The sequence below is a fragment of the Dasypus novemcinctus genome, chromosome 7 (assembly GCF_030445035.2).
Source record: "Dasypus novemcinctus isolate mDasNov1 chromosome 7, mDasNov1.1.hap2, whole genome shotgun sequence".
NCBI classification, from domain to species: domain Eukaryota; kingdom Metazoa; phylum Chordata; class Mammalia; order Cingulata; family Dasypodidae; genus Dasypus; species Dasypus novemcinctus.
In genome coordinates, this window is record NC_080679.1 from 87,032,895 (window position 1) to 87,052,457 (window position 19,563).

General features: G+C 36.5%; 1 protein-coding gene across 1 annotated transcript; it reads left to right on the forward strand.

Annotated features, from left to right (window-relative positions):
- The first annotated feature begins 9,879 nt into the window (after positions 1-9,879).
- GCG (glucagon) lies at positions 9,880-19,060 on the forward strand. The gene is made up of 6 exons (XM_004464405.3): positions 9,880-9,964; positions 12,938-13,038; positions 14,553-14,714; positions 16,342-16,479; positions 17,820-17,963; positions 18,591-19,060. Exons 2-6 carry the CDS (start codon positions 12,947-12,949, stop codon positions 18,595-18,597), a joined length of 543 nt encoding a protein of 180 aa, XP_004464462.1. The 5' UTR covers positions 9,880-9,964; positions 12,938-12,946; the 3' UTR covers positions 18,598-19,060.
- The last annotated feature ends 503 nt before the right edge of the window (positions 19,061-19,563 follow it).

A 19,563-nucleotide genomic window follows, 5' to 3' on the forward strand; every position in this document is an offset into this window, starting at 1 on the left:
TATTGAACAAACATATATGAATAAAATGCAGTGCAGATTATTGTGTTTGGTATATATAACATGCTTGGGGTTCAGAAAATGGTGATTGGTCTAGCCTAAAGTATTTAATTAAAGTAGCTTTGGAAGTAAATGTGCTTTAAAGAAGAAATATTTTTGATAGTTGGGCAAAAAACAGCAATAATAGCATGAACAGATTCAATTATAATGGAAAAGAGCTTTTTTCCCTCTTAGTGTGGGATGAGGTGCGTCAACAGTGGGTGAGGGAACAGAGATATAAGCACGTTTTAAAGAAGACTAAATAAAATTAAGTTTTTGGATAATAAAAAAAAAAAGAAAGAAAGAATATCTTGTACTGATCAAATGTAACAGATGCCTTGGAGTAGAATTTCCAGTCTCAAGCATCTGCTGAAGCCAGACAGGTAACCAGAATGAATGAATCAAACCAAGTCTCTGGTGAACTAATGGTGAGACTCTGGTGAGCTGCTGAGTGCATCTAAAGGGATAAGAACTACTGGATGATACTACTGAAAAGTAGTCAGATGGGCCTATTTTTAACCACACTTTCTGGATTTTTTTTCAAGAGAAATCAGAAAGCTGGATTTTTTTCACATGTGAATGCTCTCATTTTACACATGAACTTTCTCAATGTTGAACACTTGACAACTAATTTAACATTTAAAATTCTCAATGAGCCAAAGAAAACTCATCTGTGTGCCAGAATTGGCCTATGGGTATTGATCCCAAGTTGAAGTAATAATTTGGTTGCTTCTCATTGGGTGTCAGTTACATATGCATTTTTCCATTTAATTCTCAAAACTCTATGAGAAATTAAAGTATGTGTATGTTGGATTAGGAAAATGAGGTACAAGTTATGGAACTTACCTAAGATTCCATACGTCCAGGTCTGTTGGACATGGTTTTCTAAGATTCCCCATGCTTCCATGTAAAACTGGCAATGCCATCTGTTAGGTAGTTCAGAAGGAATATGTGGATTGCCTTTTCAGATGCTTTGTCGTATGTTAACATCATTAATTAAATATATAGTGTATAAGTAAACACAACCCTAAATCAGGCCCTTATTAGCCATTATTAGAATTTAAGTACTCTTAATTAGGTAGCTACTAAATGTCTGCTTAATAAACATTTGTAATTGGCTATGAAAATGGAGGTTTTTGAAAAATAGATTGCCACCCTCTACAACTTACTGACTTCTACAAGGTCTGCACCTCGCTTTTGGCCCCAGAGAAATTGTGTGGATGTGCAAATGAGTTGACCAATATGTAAATCCAGTCATGACTGGACTCAGAATGATGGGAGTTTTCCAGTCTTTGCATCACTTCACCTCTACTTCTCCATGTTTCTTCTTGAAATCTCCCCTCTTATTTACCACTGTGCCATGCCCTGTGTCTTCTCACACTTGCTTTCCTACCAGCTCCCACACTAAAGCCATGTTGCTACAGACAGGGGCATGGTGGGAGGGAAGCTTTAAGATATCATAATAAGAATGGTCCCAAAATTGGCATCAGCAGCACTCAGGCTGCCAAGGCGGAGGCTTCAGAAATAAAGAACAATGGAAGTGTAAATCTGAGTTTTTAATTCCTCCCATTAAGTTTTTTTTAAAAAACAAAAGTAAAATGAGAAAGAATCTAAGTAAATAAGTATTTTATATCCCACCTCCTCCCCCATTTTCAATGAATGGCTGTTGATTTATGCTTTTAAAAAAATCAAATAAGGTAGGTTGCCAAAGCAATTTTGACATATCTGGAGAGTACTTTCATTATTTACCTTTTCAGGAGCCATAAAATATTGTTTATATAATCATTTGTGAAAAAGCTATGCCCTGTGAAACCTGCTATAGGAAGCCCTAGTATTGGTTTCTTGACATAGACAGTTTTTGCATGTCATTTCTTCTTAACATAAATGAGAAATTTATCATCATCCAAGTGTTAAAAATTTATAACATTATAAAAAGCAACCCAATATTCATATCATCTTTGTGTCATATTCCTAGAAAATAAGTAAATAAGTAAAAATAGTGAAAACTATGAATGTAATTTTAAGGTGTATAATTCATAAAAATTTATACCTTTTATCATTAAAATTTTTACTTATGTTGGGAAAGAACTTCAGATATGTTAGATATCTGAATATGCATACATAAATATGTATGAACTTCATTTGTAATGATTTTCAGTATAAGCAATCTTAATTGTTTTACCATTTCTAGAATTGGTAGATTCAAGCTTTGGCATGAGTCTATTTTATGAAATTAGGTTCTTGGTCCTTTAAAAATATCATTTTTGACCTATTCTAATTGTCAATGAAAGAGGCATTTGCATTCTTAATTAAAAAAATAAAATTTACATTACACCTATTTTAACTAGTTGTCACTCTCACTACCATAGCTTTGGCCACAGCAGAGCAGAAACCCATGGGATTCACCCTTTTAATCATTCCAGATCCATCTGTCTACCTGATGAGCACTCAGAATTCTTAAATTGCTCAAGTACCAGAAATTCCATTTTCTGGCTTCTCAGTTTTGGTCTTCCAACTTCCTGTTCAACTGCACTCACAACAGCAGCTCTTCAAAAGAGACCTTTTCAAACTCCCTTCCTCATCCTGTGGCTTCCTTACTGATACCTCTGTTCTGTAATCACACCAGTCTAGAGAAAACAGTAAATGGGTCCCCCTCCTTGCCAAGACCTGCCCCACCACTTGGGCTGTCCATTATAAGCTCTTTTAATGGCCCCAGATTCTCCCCCGGAGAGTGAAATCTGTAGCCATTGAAAAGGTTGAAAAGCCAATCATGTGACATGACTCCTAACGAACCTGATTCTAAAACTGAAAATCCAGTTACTTTAGAGAGGAGTTTGGCAGTTCCTCAAAATGTTAAATACAGATACCATATGAACCAGTAATTCCACTTCTAAGCATTTACCCAAGAGAATTTAAAACTTATGTCTACACGAAAACTAACACTGTTAATAGCAGACATAATAGCCCCAAAGTGGAAACAACCCACATGTCCATTATTGGATCAATGCCTAAACAAAAATGAGGTAAATCCATAAAATGAAATATTATTCATCCATATAAAGGAATATATGGCAGTCTGAGATTATTTTATGACTCTCCAAAAGAGAAAGATTATTTTTTTAAACTAATCTATTCCTGTGGGTGTGATGTCCTTTGATTGCATTAAACTTCTTTGAGGGATCTTTGATTAGATTACTTGATCACTTTTGGGTTTTGATTGATTCCTGTTGTGTCTCTGCCTCTTGCTGAGTCTGGTGAAAACAGAGACACACAGAGAGAAAGACACACGAAAAGGAAGCCACCATTATTGATCCTGCCATGTGAGAGAGCATGAAGCTCCCCAGAGGCTGGGTCCACAGAGCAGCTCAAGGGGAGACCGTGAGCCTGGTGGGGAAGGCTGAGACCTTGGCATAGATTGGCGGCCATCTTGCTTTACCACGTGCCCAGACAACAGAATCAACAGTAGCTGATGCTGATGAGAGAGCACCTCTTAGGGTGCCTTGATTTGGACTTCTCATCACCTTGGAATTGGAGCTTTTTTCCCCAAATTAATCCCCTTCAAAAGCCAATCCATTTCTGGTACTTTGCATTGGCAGCCTTTTGGCAAACTAAAACAGAATGAAAAACTGCTTCATGCTACAATATGGAAGAACCTTGAAAACATTATGCTAAGCAAAAGAAGTCAGACACAAAGGTATATAAATTATATGATTCTATGCATATGAAATGTACAGAACAGGTAAATATTTAGAGACAGAATGTAAATTATTGATTGCAGGGGCAGGCATGGTTCTATGGGGAGTAACTGCTAATGAGCATAGGGACTCTTTATGGGTGATGAAAATGATCTGAAATTAGATAGTGGTGGTGGTTTCACCACATTATGACTATACCATAAACCACTAACTTATATTTTAAAAAATACAAATTAAACTAAAAACAAAACAAAACCTGAATCTCCAATGGTTAAGCATTTCAATGTCTTTCCATCTTAGCTATCTGACAGCTGTAAATGGATTCAGATAGCAGCCAATGCAAATGCTGAGGAGGTCAGGAGATCCTACTTGGACTCCCGGTGTGGTGTGCCTGTACTCTGATCCAGAGGCTTTAAGCAACTTAGCTGCTTGTTCTAAGCCCCTGTGTTATTATTTGTAAAATAGAAGCAAGAATATTTAACTTGTCATGTATTATGAGGACTAGACAATTATATATGCACAGAGTTTTGCCTTAGTAGCTATTCAATAAATGAAAACTATTTCCATTATTTTCATATCCCTGAAGTGTAACCATTACTGGGCTTAAACAATAGAAATATTTTCCATTCCATTAAAATTAATTTTTTAAAAAAATCCTGCTGCCTATAACTAAGTCTCTATATGAATTCCAGGTGAAAAATGAAAAAAAGTAATCAACTAATTGTGCTAACCACTGAGATAATGATTTTGCTTTTCACTCAGGTATTTCGTTCAAATATAGATGCCGAATTTATACTTTGTACTTGATTCTTTGCATCAATGTCAGCTGTCCTAAACCATACATTTCTGTGGAACAAGTGTCCATAAAGACATTAATGAATCTAACCAAATTTTAAAATACTTATGAAATCACCTCTTTTGTTATGCATTATTCCTAGTGGTTGGGGATGGAAGAAAAAAAAAAGGTTTCAAAGCCATGGTTTTTTATTTCTAGAGCTTAAGTGATCTCGTTTAAAGAGGAGGAGGATGTGGTGATCATGGGCTAGAATTTATGAGAAATAAAGGAAGAACAATGCAGCAACCAAGAAATGATTTACTTTTCAGCAAGAGAAAGTCAGAGTTAGAATATAGGACAGAGGACTTTTGAAGTATAGAAATAAATTCTTTTGGTAATTTCTTAAAAAGTGAGACTATAGAAATTATCAATGTCTTAAAAATAAAATGGCCAAGCAATGGATTTTAATAAATTAATTAAAGCCCTGCTTCAAAATAGGATAAATATCTAGAGGGCCTTAAAATTATCCCACTCCATGATAATATCATTTCAATATCACTAGAACCTAGGCATATCTTATAATGTATCTTATAAAATATAAATTGGCAACACTGAACAAGTTTCAGGCAGGGGATAAGGCTGGGTACAAGGCATAATGAATAAGAAAAAGTGTTAATAACTCCATTTTGCATTTTCTGCATTTTTTTAGTGTAAAGATTTCAAATTTTAAATTTTCTAATGGTTGAAGTTACTTCCTTTCACAGAAGACTTTTAAAAACTGCAATGTTTTAATTGGTTCATATTAAAGACTCTTAGAAGCTTGAAGAAAAAGTCTTTCCAGATGAGCAAGAGGTTGGATAAATGTAATGACATATGGTTTGTTTTTTATAGCTACAATATGCAAAAAATAGTAGCATAACACATGTATTCAATGATATATATGTATTTATACATATAAATATATATTCTGCTTGTAAATTATGAAATGATTCTTTTGTACAAATGTAATTTTGTTTTCTTTTATCCCCACAACCATTGGCGCCCCACCCCACAATCATTTTATTAGAGTTTTATTTTAACTTGTTAGTATGGAAAACTTCACACATATATAAAGTACGCAGAGTAGCATACTAAACCCTGTTACCTATCCCAAATTTCAACAATCATCTCTTTATGAAAAAAAATAACAGCTGAAATTAGAACTGTTTTAAGCATCCCCTTGAATTAGGGACCTATCCCCTCCTTCCCCCCCCCCACACACACATACACACACACCCCAGCAGGCTCCCCTAGAATCATGCCAGATGGATGGGTCACAAACTGAATCTTAACTGTCTCTCAGGAAAGACATTTCTCATATACTCCAGCAAACTCAGAAGAACTTCACTGGGAAATTCTTCCTTTATTACCCTAGGATCCCTGTGTCCATCAGGTCACTCATAGAGATAAAAAGAACACCTGATCATGACATTCTGTATATTCTTTTTTTTTTTTTTTCACATTTTCAAAGGCTTTAGTTAAATGGTCCTCTATCTTTTTTTTTTCAAACTTAAATATCCCCAGTTAAGGTAAATTTTTCTCTCAAGTGCTGTACACTGTGTTTTCCCTGAGGGCCCACACATTTTCAGAAGACCTTCATTATGGAAACCAGTGTTCTAACCTGGGAAGAGCATGACACATTAACAAGATCACCTCCGAAAAACAAAACTGGGTCGCAAACTTGTCAAGAAAGCTTTACTGATCACTACTGAAGTCTTAGTCTAACAGACCAGAGGCGTACCCTCAGGACAGCCTTTGAATAAGATCAAGAAGGGAGATGCAGTCTTTATTCCGTTATCTCTGAATGGTGGGTCTCTCTCCCCGCCTGCATTTCTGTGAGCTTCCCCCACACAGGCCTGCAATGCGCTGCCATTTCACCTCCTACCTTTGTTGCCTCCATGTCTCCAAACCTCACTTACTTTACCTGCCCCATATACCGTAAATGAAGTGTCAAACTCTTTACCTTGGTAATAACTGATTAATTGGTGTCCCACCCCACAATCAATGGCTAGAGTTTTATTTTAACTTGTTAGTATGGAAAATTTCACACACATATAAAGTATGAAGAGAAGCATAGTAAATCCTGTTTACCTATCACCCATTTTCAACAGTTGTTAATATACTGCTATTTTAATATCATCTGTAATTCTACCCACACCCCAGACTCTACATCCTTTGTTTTACTATTCTTTTTGCATATTAAGAAAAAAATCACATAAATTGAAATCACAAATATTAGTGGTAATATTTTGATAATTTGATACACCTGGGCAATATACACCTCTATCACAATATACAATACTTTGATCTTCCCAGAAATTTCCCGTGGGTCACTTCTCAGGCAACCTCTCCCCTTTCCTTCCAAGAGGTAATCACCAGTTTTGATTTTAAAAAACCTTAGTTTTGCCTGTTCTTGAACTTCTATAAATGGATTCATACAGTATGTAATTTTATTGCATCCATCTTCTTTCAGTCAACATAATGTCTGTGAAATTCACCCACATTGCTGCCTTTGTCAGTGGTTCTTTTTTTCCCATTTATGATTTCCAGATGACAATTTGTTCATCCTTTACCTTGATGATGGTATTTCGGCTGTTTGCAATTTCTAGCTATGGTGAATAAAGTTGCTATGAGCATTTTTGTACAACTCATTTTGTGGACATAGGTTTTATTTTCTCTTGGATAAAATACTTGCATAAAGTAGGTCAAAGTGTAGGTGTACATTTTGCTTTTATGTTTAGCTTTTCTCCAAAGGGTTCGTACCATTCCTTTTTGTCATTACATATGTAGAAATATATATGGGGTAAATTTTTAGAACTGTGCTTTAGCCTTACTGGGCCAAATGTTATATGCATTTGTAATTTTTATAAATTTTGCCAAATTGCCCTCCAGAGGCATGTAACACTTTATACTCCCACGAGCAATGCATGAGAGTTCCTCTTTGCCCGTAGACTTGCTCCCAGAGTGCACCGTGAATCTGGACCTTTACTCTTCTCAAACTTTTCAACTTAAGTATATCCTGAAGAGATAATAAAAATAATCATGCAACACCCTATGCCCCATGATTTTGTGGGGTAAAGTCTTAAGCAGCACTGGGTACAAAATCTCTACGGTCCAGGGCAAAATGAAAATGCAGGGCCCCTTGTTGAAAAATTTTAAAGAATTTTAAGAAAACAGCAGAGGATGGGGCCTTTCTGAGTAGAAAATCAATGCTACACAGATTACAAGCTCAAGAAGCTGACCATGTCCTAAGCAGCTTAGAGAAAGCAAGAAATTTCTTTGAATAAGTACTTTTCATCTTTAAAAATGATGTCAACTCTTGCATTCCATTCGATGTAATCATGTTTTACATTACTTACATTCAAATTGACCTTCCAGGAAGTCATGTCACACTCATTGACAACCACAGGCACCACCGCCATGCATGATGGGAGAATTCTAAGACACTGCCCAGAACCTCCCTGCTTCCAGGCAAGCTTTTAAACCTTAGTCGTATAGATACAGAGCCACTGCTGACATAAGGCTAAATAACCAAATAACTGCTATCATGGGAACTGAAGACCAAGTAGAGGCTCTGCTGGGACAGGTCAAGGGCAGGACACTGGAAAGTGATCCAAATCACACTTGCTGTTTGTCTCATTTTCTAGTAATCTATGCCCTTTCAGGGATCTTATTGGCCCCTCCTGAGGATAAGAGCAGTGCACTGCATGGCAGAGCTCTTAGTGCTTTGGGTTCTCAGTGATTGGTTATCATTGGCACTTTGGGGGGACCTGAGAATCCGTGTTGGTGAGCTGGAGGCAAGGTTAGAGGAAATGTCTTAGAAGAACTTGGGTCTGCCAATTCTGAAATAACAGAAAACAATTACAGGACAGGGAGAGAAAACATTTGGCAGGGAGATTCTTGGAGTAGGCACTTACTGAGGCACCAGGTGCTGTGCTAAGAGCTCTCTATACAGCACCCTGCGAGCTCCCTTCTTAGCGGTGCTCCACAAGTAGGTAGCATCTGAAACGGTAACAGAGAAGCAAAGAAGCATCCACTCAAACAGGCAAAGGGAAAAATTAGAACTGAATCTGCCAAAGCATTTAGAAAAATATAGTCAATAGACTCATAAGGATTGAGGTCAGTGGGAAGGACCATTTGATCATATATTAAACTAACCCACACTTTCAGGCCATTACTCAGCTTGTAAATGCTACTCCGGTGGCCTGGGGCCTGCTTCCTTTCTCTGCCCTTTCGCCCCCTCTGGTGGTGGTGCTGAGAAGCAAGTCCTCCGGTCAAGACCTGGCAGCACTAGTGAGGAAGTGAAGAAAATGAGATGGGTATGTTATACAGTTGTGCTTCCCGAACTTTAGTATGTACATGAATTGCCTGTGTTCTTGCTGAAGATGCAGGTCTGACTCAGTAGCTCTGGGCTGGCGCCTGGGTTTCAGCATTTCTAATGCGCTCTCCCCAGGTGTTCTCGGTCCTTGGCCCATTTTTAGGTAGAGTGACCAAAACCAGTTATTTTAAATCCCATTAAGCATTGTAGTGCTCTGTGGTATGTCAGAAAGGTCAGGAACTGTGACAGAATACATCTCATCTCAACAGTTTTCCTTACATTCCATTGTTTTGTAATATGGTGCCCTATTCTCTTAATGATAGAATTGGCCTTTAAGCATCTTAAAAAGAAATTCTAGATCTTTTCTCATTAGCATCACATATCTTGGAGGGTTAACCCTCATTTTACTTTATCCTTTCTACTAGAGTCCAGTTTATTTAAGCAAGACATATTAGGTTGTAATTGGCACTCTTTAAAACTTCCCACCAAAATAATACAAATTCATTCCATATATTGGGGGTGAGATGATTCTTAATAAGTATGTATTGAATGAATGATCTATTATTTGGGTAGATGAATGAATGAATTAACTGATTATATTCAGATAAGAAATTCATCATGGCTAACTAGCAAACCAACGGACTTAAAATATCGTGCTCAAAACAATTATAGCCATGGAGCATAATTCCAACTTCTTTGGTCTTCAGCAACAGAATTCACTTTAGAGCACTTACGTGATTTTTATGGCTGACAGAATGGAAGGTGAATTTCCAAACTGCCCTATTCATTCCCAACACACAAAAAAATGCACAAGAGTAAACAAAAAGTTTCCGGATCTCTAGGTCTTACCCAACATAAGCATAGAATGAAGATGAGCAAAGTGAGTAGGCGAGTGAAATCGTTTGTAACAAAAACCCATTATTTCCAGATGAGATATTTATATTGTCAGCATAATATCTGAAGCTAAACAGATCTGGAGAGTGTATAAAAGCAATGCGCACTGGTGCACAAGTACAGAACTCAGGACACAGAGCACTTCTCAAGTTCTGAAAGAGGGTTCTCTCTCTCCACCAGCTCCATCTCACATCAGAGCAGCAGAAGGTAAGAGTAACACTAAATGACTGGAAAATTGTAAATCTTATTTTTTACATCATTGACTATTTTTAAGGGAGCAAAGTATTATGAGGTAAGTCTTGCTCTTATACCGTATACTTTTCTAATAATAATACTGGGGGCAGGAGAGGGATGAAAAAGTAATATAAAATGCATTTACATCTACTTCAACAGTGTGAAGTACCAAAGACAGTCAGGGAAGTAATTTAAATAAAAGATATGAAATAGAAAGAAAAACAAAGATTCAAATCATTGTACTTGTTACAAGATTTAACTGCTACAAGGACTACGCTTTAAAATGAGTGGAAACGTTTTTGAAAAATTAGTATTTTTCTTTGCGTTTGATATATGTGTATATTGCTTCAAACAGAAGGCGCCTTTTAAATTCTGCAGAAATGTGTCCATTAGAGAAGCTCTAATGGCAATTGTTCTTTACCAATTAAAAAATCTGGTTTTCCAAAAGAGCGATTCAACATCATCTTTCAAATATTCAAATTTCTTAGTCTATCAGACAAATCAAACCCATGATCAGTTATATATATATATATATATATATGGCATAGCATACATGATGCAGAGAATAAATACCATCTATTAATCGGGATTTCTTTCAATAGATTTGAGTAAAACCATAAGTTGACCATCATTTATTATCTATTGAGGACCAATAGTAATAATTAAAATCTAAAATTTCTATATTTGGAATTAAATTTTAGTAAATTTCTTTAGGAAAAAAAACAGATGTTCTAAAGTACTTATTTAAGCTCCTACAGAGTATAGAACAAAGACCAGAGCACAACTTTACAAAGGGCAACTTTACAAAGATTCTCAATGGAATAAATTATTAATTGGTGTGTTTTTCCCATAAATTCCAAGGACCTATTAGAAGAAATAGGCTAGCCCGTTAAAAAGTACGTATTTGCCTTACAATGCCAATAGATTTAGGGATATATAATGTCTCTTTTTCTAGGTCTAAGATTAATCTTTCTAAAAGGCTTCCTAACCAGGAAATACTATTGTTATTATACTTTCCTTTTACATTTGAATGAAAATGTATTGTTTTACCATACTACAGATTCTCTTCTTAGGCCACCTGAAGAGGGGAAAGTACTTTGAGTCCTTTTCTTACTGAATAAGATTTTGATACTAAAATAATATAAATATTTACTTTCCCAGCAATCACTTTCAAACAATTAATTAAATCTATTCTTAGTTAACAGTTCTGTAGTTCATAAAATGAATAAAAGTGATTTTCAAAATACGCTGGTTCGTTCACTAGAACTCATTTCATTCCCTATTGAAAGGCCTTGATTGCTTCTTCTTTCACCAGCTCCCACAGGGCAGAATACCACCTGCTCTAAATCTGCCTTAGTAGAACAATAGAAGATCATGTAAAACTTTGAGGGACTTTAAGCAGAGGGAATTATTTAGAAATCAATTTGCAATTTTCAGTCTTTTGCGAGAAACTTTCCAACAGTGGTATAATCCTAAAAAAGAAGTGATTGTTCTAATTTAAAACAATTTTTGAACGCATGAATATTATAATTGAGAGTAATTTTCAGAAGACACTACCTAAATTTTCCTACTAGAAGCAGAGCAAAACACCAAAGTAGTAATTTTATATTGATGAATGAAGAAAGGTGAAGACAGCATACGTAGTACATCTCTTTGTCTAACTGACCACTCAGTCAAAGACTTGATATTTCAAAGAGAAAAGGTACCGTTGCAGATGTTAAAATCTCAGTGTTTTATTGCCTGAGATGGTAAATATGGCTAGGATGGTAAAGAAAAAAAATTGGTTGTTTTAAATGATAATATTTATAAAAATCCTTATTTCAAACCAAATGCCATTTGCTAAAAATACTCATTCAAAGTATTTATGGGTAAGCATACTCAAATTTGGATTGAAATCCCCACTTCTCAAAGGAAACACGGTTGGGCTTAAAAGTAGCAGAGAAGCCTATGACTGATACAGGACTGGAGATTTCCATTCTGATGGTAGAGGCACTTGCTCTATGGGGACACTGCCCGCATTCATGTCAATTCCTGCACTGATTCCTCACATCCTTGGCATCTTCTGGCTTCAGCGAGGTACCTGCTTGTGATACCAAGACAAGCAACCAGGTATATCCTACAACCAGTTGTCACTAGGAGGGAATGACACGTCCTGAACTAAGTCTACTTGTAAAACAACTTGGGGATTTCCAAGGCTCCAGAACCAAGCACTAATTTCCTTTATGACAGAAATCTTAGTTTTCAGTTGTGATTGTTCAAATTGCCAGAAGCATCAGTTCTTGTTGCAAATTGCTTGTCTTGAAAATGATTTTTTTCTTTAATTTAGAACAGGTCAAAGCACCCTAAAATACCTCAAATCTGTTGGCCGCTTTATAATTACAAAGTCTAGACCAAGTTACACTATTTAAAATATAAATGAATAATACATCTGAACCGACAGCTGGTATGCCAAGTTGTAGCCTGAGGCTGCTTTAAGATGGTTGAAATGCAGTATAATGTAAATGCTTGGAAGTGAAGGACTATTAATTGAAAGCCAGACTGATAGTGGGGGGGTTGGGGGTGGCATTATGGATAAGGTGCCATTCAGGCTAACCATATGTAGCATATCATCTACAATGGATATTTTAAATGTTTATCATGGACACTTTCAATTTCAAGTCTGGAAATGAGCTTTCTAATAATTGACAGAAGAGTCCTACATTAATGAAAAAGCTTAATAGTGAAGCACATCTTTTGTATCCTTTTGTTGTCCAAAAAAATCTAGGGGGAAATGTAAGCTACTATTTGAAGTTAAACTGGACATATAAACAGAATAAAATTGATAAACCTAGCTTTTTCTTTCTATTTAGAATACTTAGTTCAAAATCAAACGATTTAGTCTTACAGGTTTAAATATGGTTGTCTGATTTGCCCCACCCCCACCCCCACCCCCTTGTGTTCTGACAGGCAGCAAAAATGAAGAGCATTTACTTTGTGGCTGGATTGTTTGTAATGCTGGTACAAGGTAGCTGGCAACGTTCCCTGAAAGACACAGAGGAGAAAGCCAGGTATGAAATCTTCAGACTGCAACTAACATTGCGCTGTGGTTAGAATAAAGCCTGTGACTGGAGTCTCAGTAATTTAGAGTAAACACTCTTTATACAATTTTCATATGTGGAATGTGTCATTGTGAGAAAGGCAGCATTTCTGGAGTATACATCACGCTATGTGTTGTTTCATCCCCAAAGGGGTGGGAAATGTTGAGAAAATATGTTACATGGGAAATTATAGTCCTTTGAATTCTTTAGACAATCCTTCTATCAATTCATTACTCACACATTGCGCAGTAGATTATTTTAATTATCTACACTCTTTTCTCTTTTTCATTCTTTTAAAATAAATAACATTCCTACTTGCTAATTGTAGAAGTCATACACGCACATGATAGAAAATATGCAAAATTTATAAGTACTCAAAATTCCACTATCAAAACTATTCATAATAAAAAGTTTTGTGTATTAGTTTTCTGCATTTCATATATACTGTATATAAATATATCTCAGATCATAACACAGCTTGACATCATGCTTTTTCTCTTGGTATTGTAACGTTAGCTTTTCCTGACATTATTGAAAATATCTACTGAATGTATGATATTTAACAGCTGCATATTAGTCCATCTCATAAATGTACAGTATTTAATTCAGCTTTTCTTTCTCTGTTGGACATTAAAGAGGTCTCCACTACAAATAATGCTGCAAATGACATTTTTGCATACACACATTGCCCTACACGTCTCACTATTTTCTGAGGATAGAATACTAGTTGTAGAACTCCTGCAAAAGCGTTTGAATGAATTAAAACCTTTTATAACTTGCCAACTTGCTTTCCAAAGACACCACACTTATACACATCCCATCAATAATATAGTAATTTTCTCCTCTCAGAATCCTCCCCCTCATTTAATCTTTGCTAATTTTCTAGGTAAAAATCACATACATCGTTGTTTGAATTTCCATTTCTATTAGTCACATTGAATATTTTCCCATATATTTACCACCCAACCAACTGTTGACTCCTGGCATATGGATTATCCCTATTAGCCAATGGGCTTACTCTTACCTTTCTTTGGACTTTTAAGAGCCTCTTCCACCATTAGCTACCATACAATCAGGTAATTGAGTTGTGCTTTTCATTATTGTATGGAAACCACAATTGGGAACATAAATCTGATCCCTCAAGTGATTTGGGTTTCTTTACTCTTAAAATATTCAAGTCACCGCTCTCTTCTGCCATTATTAACATAATCAAAAGTAGATTAATTTGCTAAAAAAAGATTTAATCCTATTTCAGGGGGAAAAAATTCAGTTGAGAAATCTGTTACTGGGATTCAGAATAGGAGTATAACTGACTATAAGAAAGCGACAGGATTCACAATTCAAACGAAGTGCTCTCTAAACTACCTTAGAGAAATAGCTTAGGTGCCTGCCTAACTTCTTCATGCGGTCCTGTATGTTGTAGTGATCCTCTAGGGCATCAACTCTTGAAGAGAGATTCATGCTGTACCTTCTACTGTTCACAGATCATTCCCAGCTTCCCAGATGGACCCTCTCAGTGACCCAGATCAGATGGTTGAGGACAAGCGCCATTCTCAGGGGACGTTTACCAGTGACTACAGCAAGTACCTGGACTCCAGGCGTGCCCAGGATTTTGTGCAGTGGTTGATGAACACCAAGAGGAACAGGCAAGTGTTCTGCACCTGAAAGTTGCACACGAATGAATCACTTATAGATCTTCAATTTCTCCTGACTTTTAAAAAGTTATCATGCTTATCAAATAGGTTCTTTCCATTTAATGTTTTTCAAGGTTAGTGACGCTATCCTTTGAATTGAGCCTCTGGATGCTCCATCCCTCCCCACTTTCCCCCCCTCCTAAAGGTGGCATAACTATTTTCCCAACTGTGGTCTTAGCAATATTTACTTTGATCCATTACCACTTAAAACCAAAAGCTCACTTTTATGGACCATGCAGAGTTAGGAATCTAATTTCTGGCTAAAAGATAGAGCAAGAATGTTGATTCCCTTGTGGGACCCAAACTCACAATTGTGACCATATTAACATTATCCCCTAGCCAAGATAATCATTGTAAGTAATGGAAACAAATGCATTCCTTTTCTGGTAGAATCCAAGACATGCATTTAAAGGTACAGCCTAGCTGTATAGCATAAAGAGAAGAAGGTAAATTAGAACACAACAGGTTTACCGTAAAGCATACATTTTAATGTTCGATTTTTTTTGATGGGTGTTGGGCTTTTGCTGCGTCTAGGTATTGGAGGTCATCATCCATGATGGTATCACAGAAATGTCGGAATTTCACAATTTCTTTGGAGAGTAGTACAAGAGGGAAAGTGAGTTATACATACACAGTAGCTACATAAAAATCAGGGAAAGGTCATAGATTTGTCTGGATGGATTGGAGAGGGTAGAGAGAGAGAGAAAGAGGGAGAAGAACACAAGTGAGCAGGAGGAATGGGAGAGGCAGAGCTGCTAACCAAAGGTTCTTAAGGTGGAGGGCGCAAGCGCAGGAGAGAGGCCAAGATGGCGGCAGCAGACGCCGGGAGAAGTCCCCGTTAAGGACGAAGGTGGGGCCGTCAGTGATAGTGAGACATCACAAGCAAATTTATAAAAATGAACAAACTGTCCTTTCTGTCTGGAAAGGGAATGCCACAACATGGTAAATTAGTGTACACCACTCTTCGCTCTCGGGCACGTCCGTGTGTTTAAGATGGAAGCTCCTCCCGGGGTAATACAGGCCCGGCACACTGACAGCTCCGCCCCGCAGGGCTCTCCGTAGCACCCGAAGCTGGGCTGGGGCCATCTTCTTAGCTTTCCTCCTTGCTAAAGGGTCACAGAACTCCTTTCATCCATTACCATGAAGTCCTTTTGATAACATTAAAATGGTCCTTTGCTTTCCTTTGAAATTAGTTAACTAACTCTGAGCCAATACTTACTAATACCCAGCAGCCGACTTTCCTGAGAAGAGTCTCGCACAGTGGAGTGCCTGTATCGATTGAGATAGAAGTAAAAATAAGACAGCTTTTAATAACCAATGTCACAGGTAAGTAGAGGAGGCGAAAATGGGTGTCCTGCAGTGCCCTAGCCCCTCCTCACATATTGTTAACCGTCTGCCGTCAATCTTCAATCCAGACAATTAGTGTGGCTTCAAGAGTAGTCCTTAGCTACCCCATCTGCCCAAAATTTCCCTAAGCCCCTCCTACAAAGAATCCGGAAACCAAACTGCCGCTGCTTACAGGTGGGCACCATATTACCAGAGAAACAGATCTTCAATTTAACTTTCACATTTCTTTCAGGAATAACATTGCCAAACGTCATGATGAATTTGAGAGACATGCTGAAGGGACCTTTACAAGTGATGTAAGTTCTTATTTGGAAGGCCAAGCTGCCAAGGAATTCATTGCTTGGCTGGTGAAAGGCCGAGGACGGCGAGAGTAAGTCTACATTATTTGACTTTGTTGTTGTTGTCATCTCTTGATAATGAAAACTTAAGGCTAGACTTAACCTGTATATGGACTTGGATTAGCCAAGCTATTACTACAGTCTCACAAAGTAAAGAAATAACATGCAACAGTCTAGTATGTTTTATCTTGGGTAGGGAAAACTAGCACTACAAATGGGTTATATTTTTATCAGCCATTAGAGTTGTGCTATAATTACTAATTTGTTGTCCAAACCAGGATACTTTTTCATAAATAGGGTGCTTTTGATAACTACGCTCGGACAGTGAGGTTAAACTAGGACAGTCCTAGGAAAACCAAGGATAAGGGGAAGAAAAGAAAAGAGATAAGGCCAAAAACGTAAAGGTTGACATTACATATTTACCTATGTGATCAAACTACATTTATCTATTAGCAATAATTCAGATAAAATTTTGATGAAGACTGAAAGAGATCAAACAGAAGATGCTTAATGAAATGGTACTCAATGTACAGATATGTGGAAACATCTGTATATTTAACCAAATACCCAGATTTTTATGGACGGTCATAACAAATAACCAGAGTTGAAAATGAGACTAAGACCTTTAGTAATTGCCTGGATCTTACCACAATCACACACACCTCTGAACCATTGTGTTTTTCTCTTGACCATTTTGACTGACATTTGAAATATGAGGCAGAAAATTTATGTTCAACTCTATGGTTTTTATTGAAATTTAAAATATGCTTATTGAAACTTCAAGAGATCTCAAGACAAAGGAAGACGAGTCTTTGGGCTGATTTTTAAAATATTGACAACCAAACTTACAAAATCAATGGTAAAAGAGTTGCTTCCACTGGAGGATTGTTTTATAGTGTTTTAAAAGGATATCAAAAATCCTGCTATGATAAACCTAAGAAAGAGAAAAGTCTAATCTAGACTAAACTTTAATCCCTCAATAACACTTTGCAAGGCTGTTGTGAGAATTGCTGGTTTTACTAGATACAAAATATTTTATTGAATTATAGGCAAATTAATAGTCTCAGCAATAGCTTCTGTTATGCCAATATGCTAAAATTTTTTACGCAGTCTGGAATATTGAGAAGGGTATGACGTTATCCAGGCTTTGTTTCAGATCTCACCTCTGCTCTTTAATGCCTCAAATTTTCCTTTCGAGCACTGACCAGTTCATACCAGTTTTTATGGCACTTTTTCTAGCAGGACACTGATTGATATAAATTCGTATTGTTTTCTCAATGAGCCCCTCATGTGTTAACCAGTCCAAGGCAACCAGTGATCATTTCTTTAAAAATCTGTAACCAAATAACAATTTTAACTCTCCTTTTCTTAGTTTCCCAGAAGAAGTCACCATCGTTGAAGAGCTCCGCCGCAGACATGCTGATGGTTCTTTTTCTGATGAGATGAACACAGTTCTTGATAATCTTGCTACCCGAGATTTTATAAACTGGTTGCTTCAGACCAAAATTACTGACAGGTGACTGCATTTTAGTTAATTCTGGAAACCATTAAAACTTTCATAAATATTTATTGAAATACTGCTACAGATTGTTCCCTATGTTATGGGGAGAGTATTTTCCCTTATATATATAAAATTATGCATGCTTGAATCATTTAAGAGTACATTATTATATTCATTTTTTTATCATTACAGTTTTATCCATTTACTCATTTATTCCAAAACATTAAAAGTGTCTAGGAGTAAGGATATGAGTAAAACATGGAGAGTGTTAAGTAATTCTCATATTAATATCACCTTAAAAATTGTGATATACATTGAAACTTTGGCACAAAGTAAAATGCCAGTATATGTGGTATTATATACTTAATGTATATAATACATAAAGCATAGTAGTAAAAATCTAAACACCAAAAAATAACTGTGGGTTTTGATTGCTTTTATAATTATTCATAAATCTTTATTTTTTATCAGGAGTCTAGGATAAATCTTCTCTGAATGCAAATATTTTCAGAGTTCAAAAGTCGGAGGGATTTATAGGCAATTTTGATCAAAATAAATCAGTTACATATTTCCCAGATAAGTTAACTATATCATCTTGGTAGTATAAGTATGTTAAATCACTAACTTTTTTTTAATCCCCAGGAAATAAATATGCATCATTCAAGACCATCTTCACAACTTCACCTGCCAGCCACTTGGGATGTTTGAAATTTTAAGTTCTGTAAATGTAAAAGGTATATTTTGAAGCCCTATTGCTTTGCTTTTAGTGTTGTGTGACCAAAAGATTGTAACTGGAATAAAGAATTGTCAAAAGATTGTTAAAATCTAAGCTTTAAAGTATGAACACACTAGAACCTCTCATTTTCTTCTTATTTTAGATGAAGTATTCCAACCTATTTACATTTAGCAATGAAATTATTTTTCTATGATATCAATTTGTACATGTAAATTATTCCAATCACCACATACCTGCATTCTAAATAATGAGAAAAAGGAAGGACTGGTAGCTACAGTGGTGAAACTGGAAAGAGAATTCCCTCTTAAAACCTTTGTCATAAATATGCTCAGCTTTCAAATATATCAAAGATAGACAAATAAAATATTCAAACTTCTTTGCCATTGTCTTTTTTCTTTCTTCTTGGTATCTCACTTCCTTCCAAGCACCCCTTTTTCACACTGGTAGCCCATAAGCCAAATCTGGCCCATGAATATGTGACTTCATGTTTGAAATGACTACACAAGGCTTCAACTTTTTGAGCCATCATTGAAAAATTAGGCAATACTGGTTTCACAAGGCAAGTCTCTCCTGGAGTTGAGTAGCAGCTGCCTCTTCTGAAGAGCCATGTGCTCTCCAGCTCATGACACATGGTCACTTACCTCTGGCCCACTTTACTGTTATACCCCACCTGCCTGGCACCTGTAGACATTTGAGTTTGCCCATCATGTCTCTACCTTATTTTTGGTCCTGCAATGTCCAATACCTTGGGTCAGTCTGGTGCTGATTGCCATGTCCAAGCCTTTTTTTTGCCATACCCAACCTGGCCAATTCTGTTGTGTTCCTGTAAGCTATAAGTTCCCAACTGCCTGCCAATAAGTTTCCAAAGTTTGGAAATTA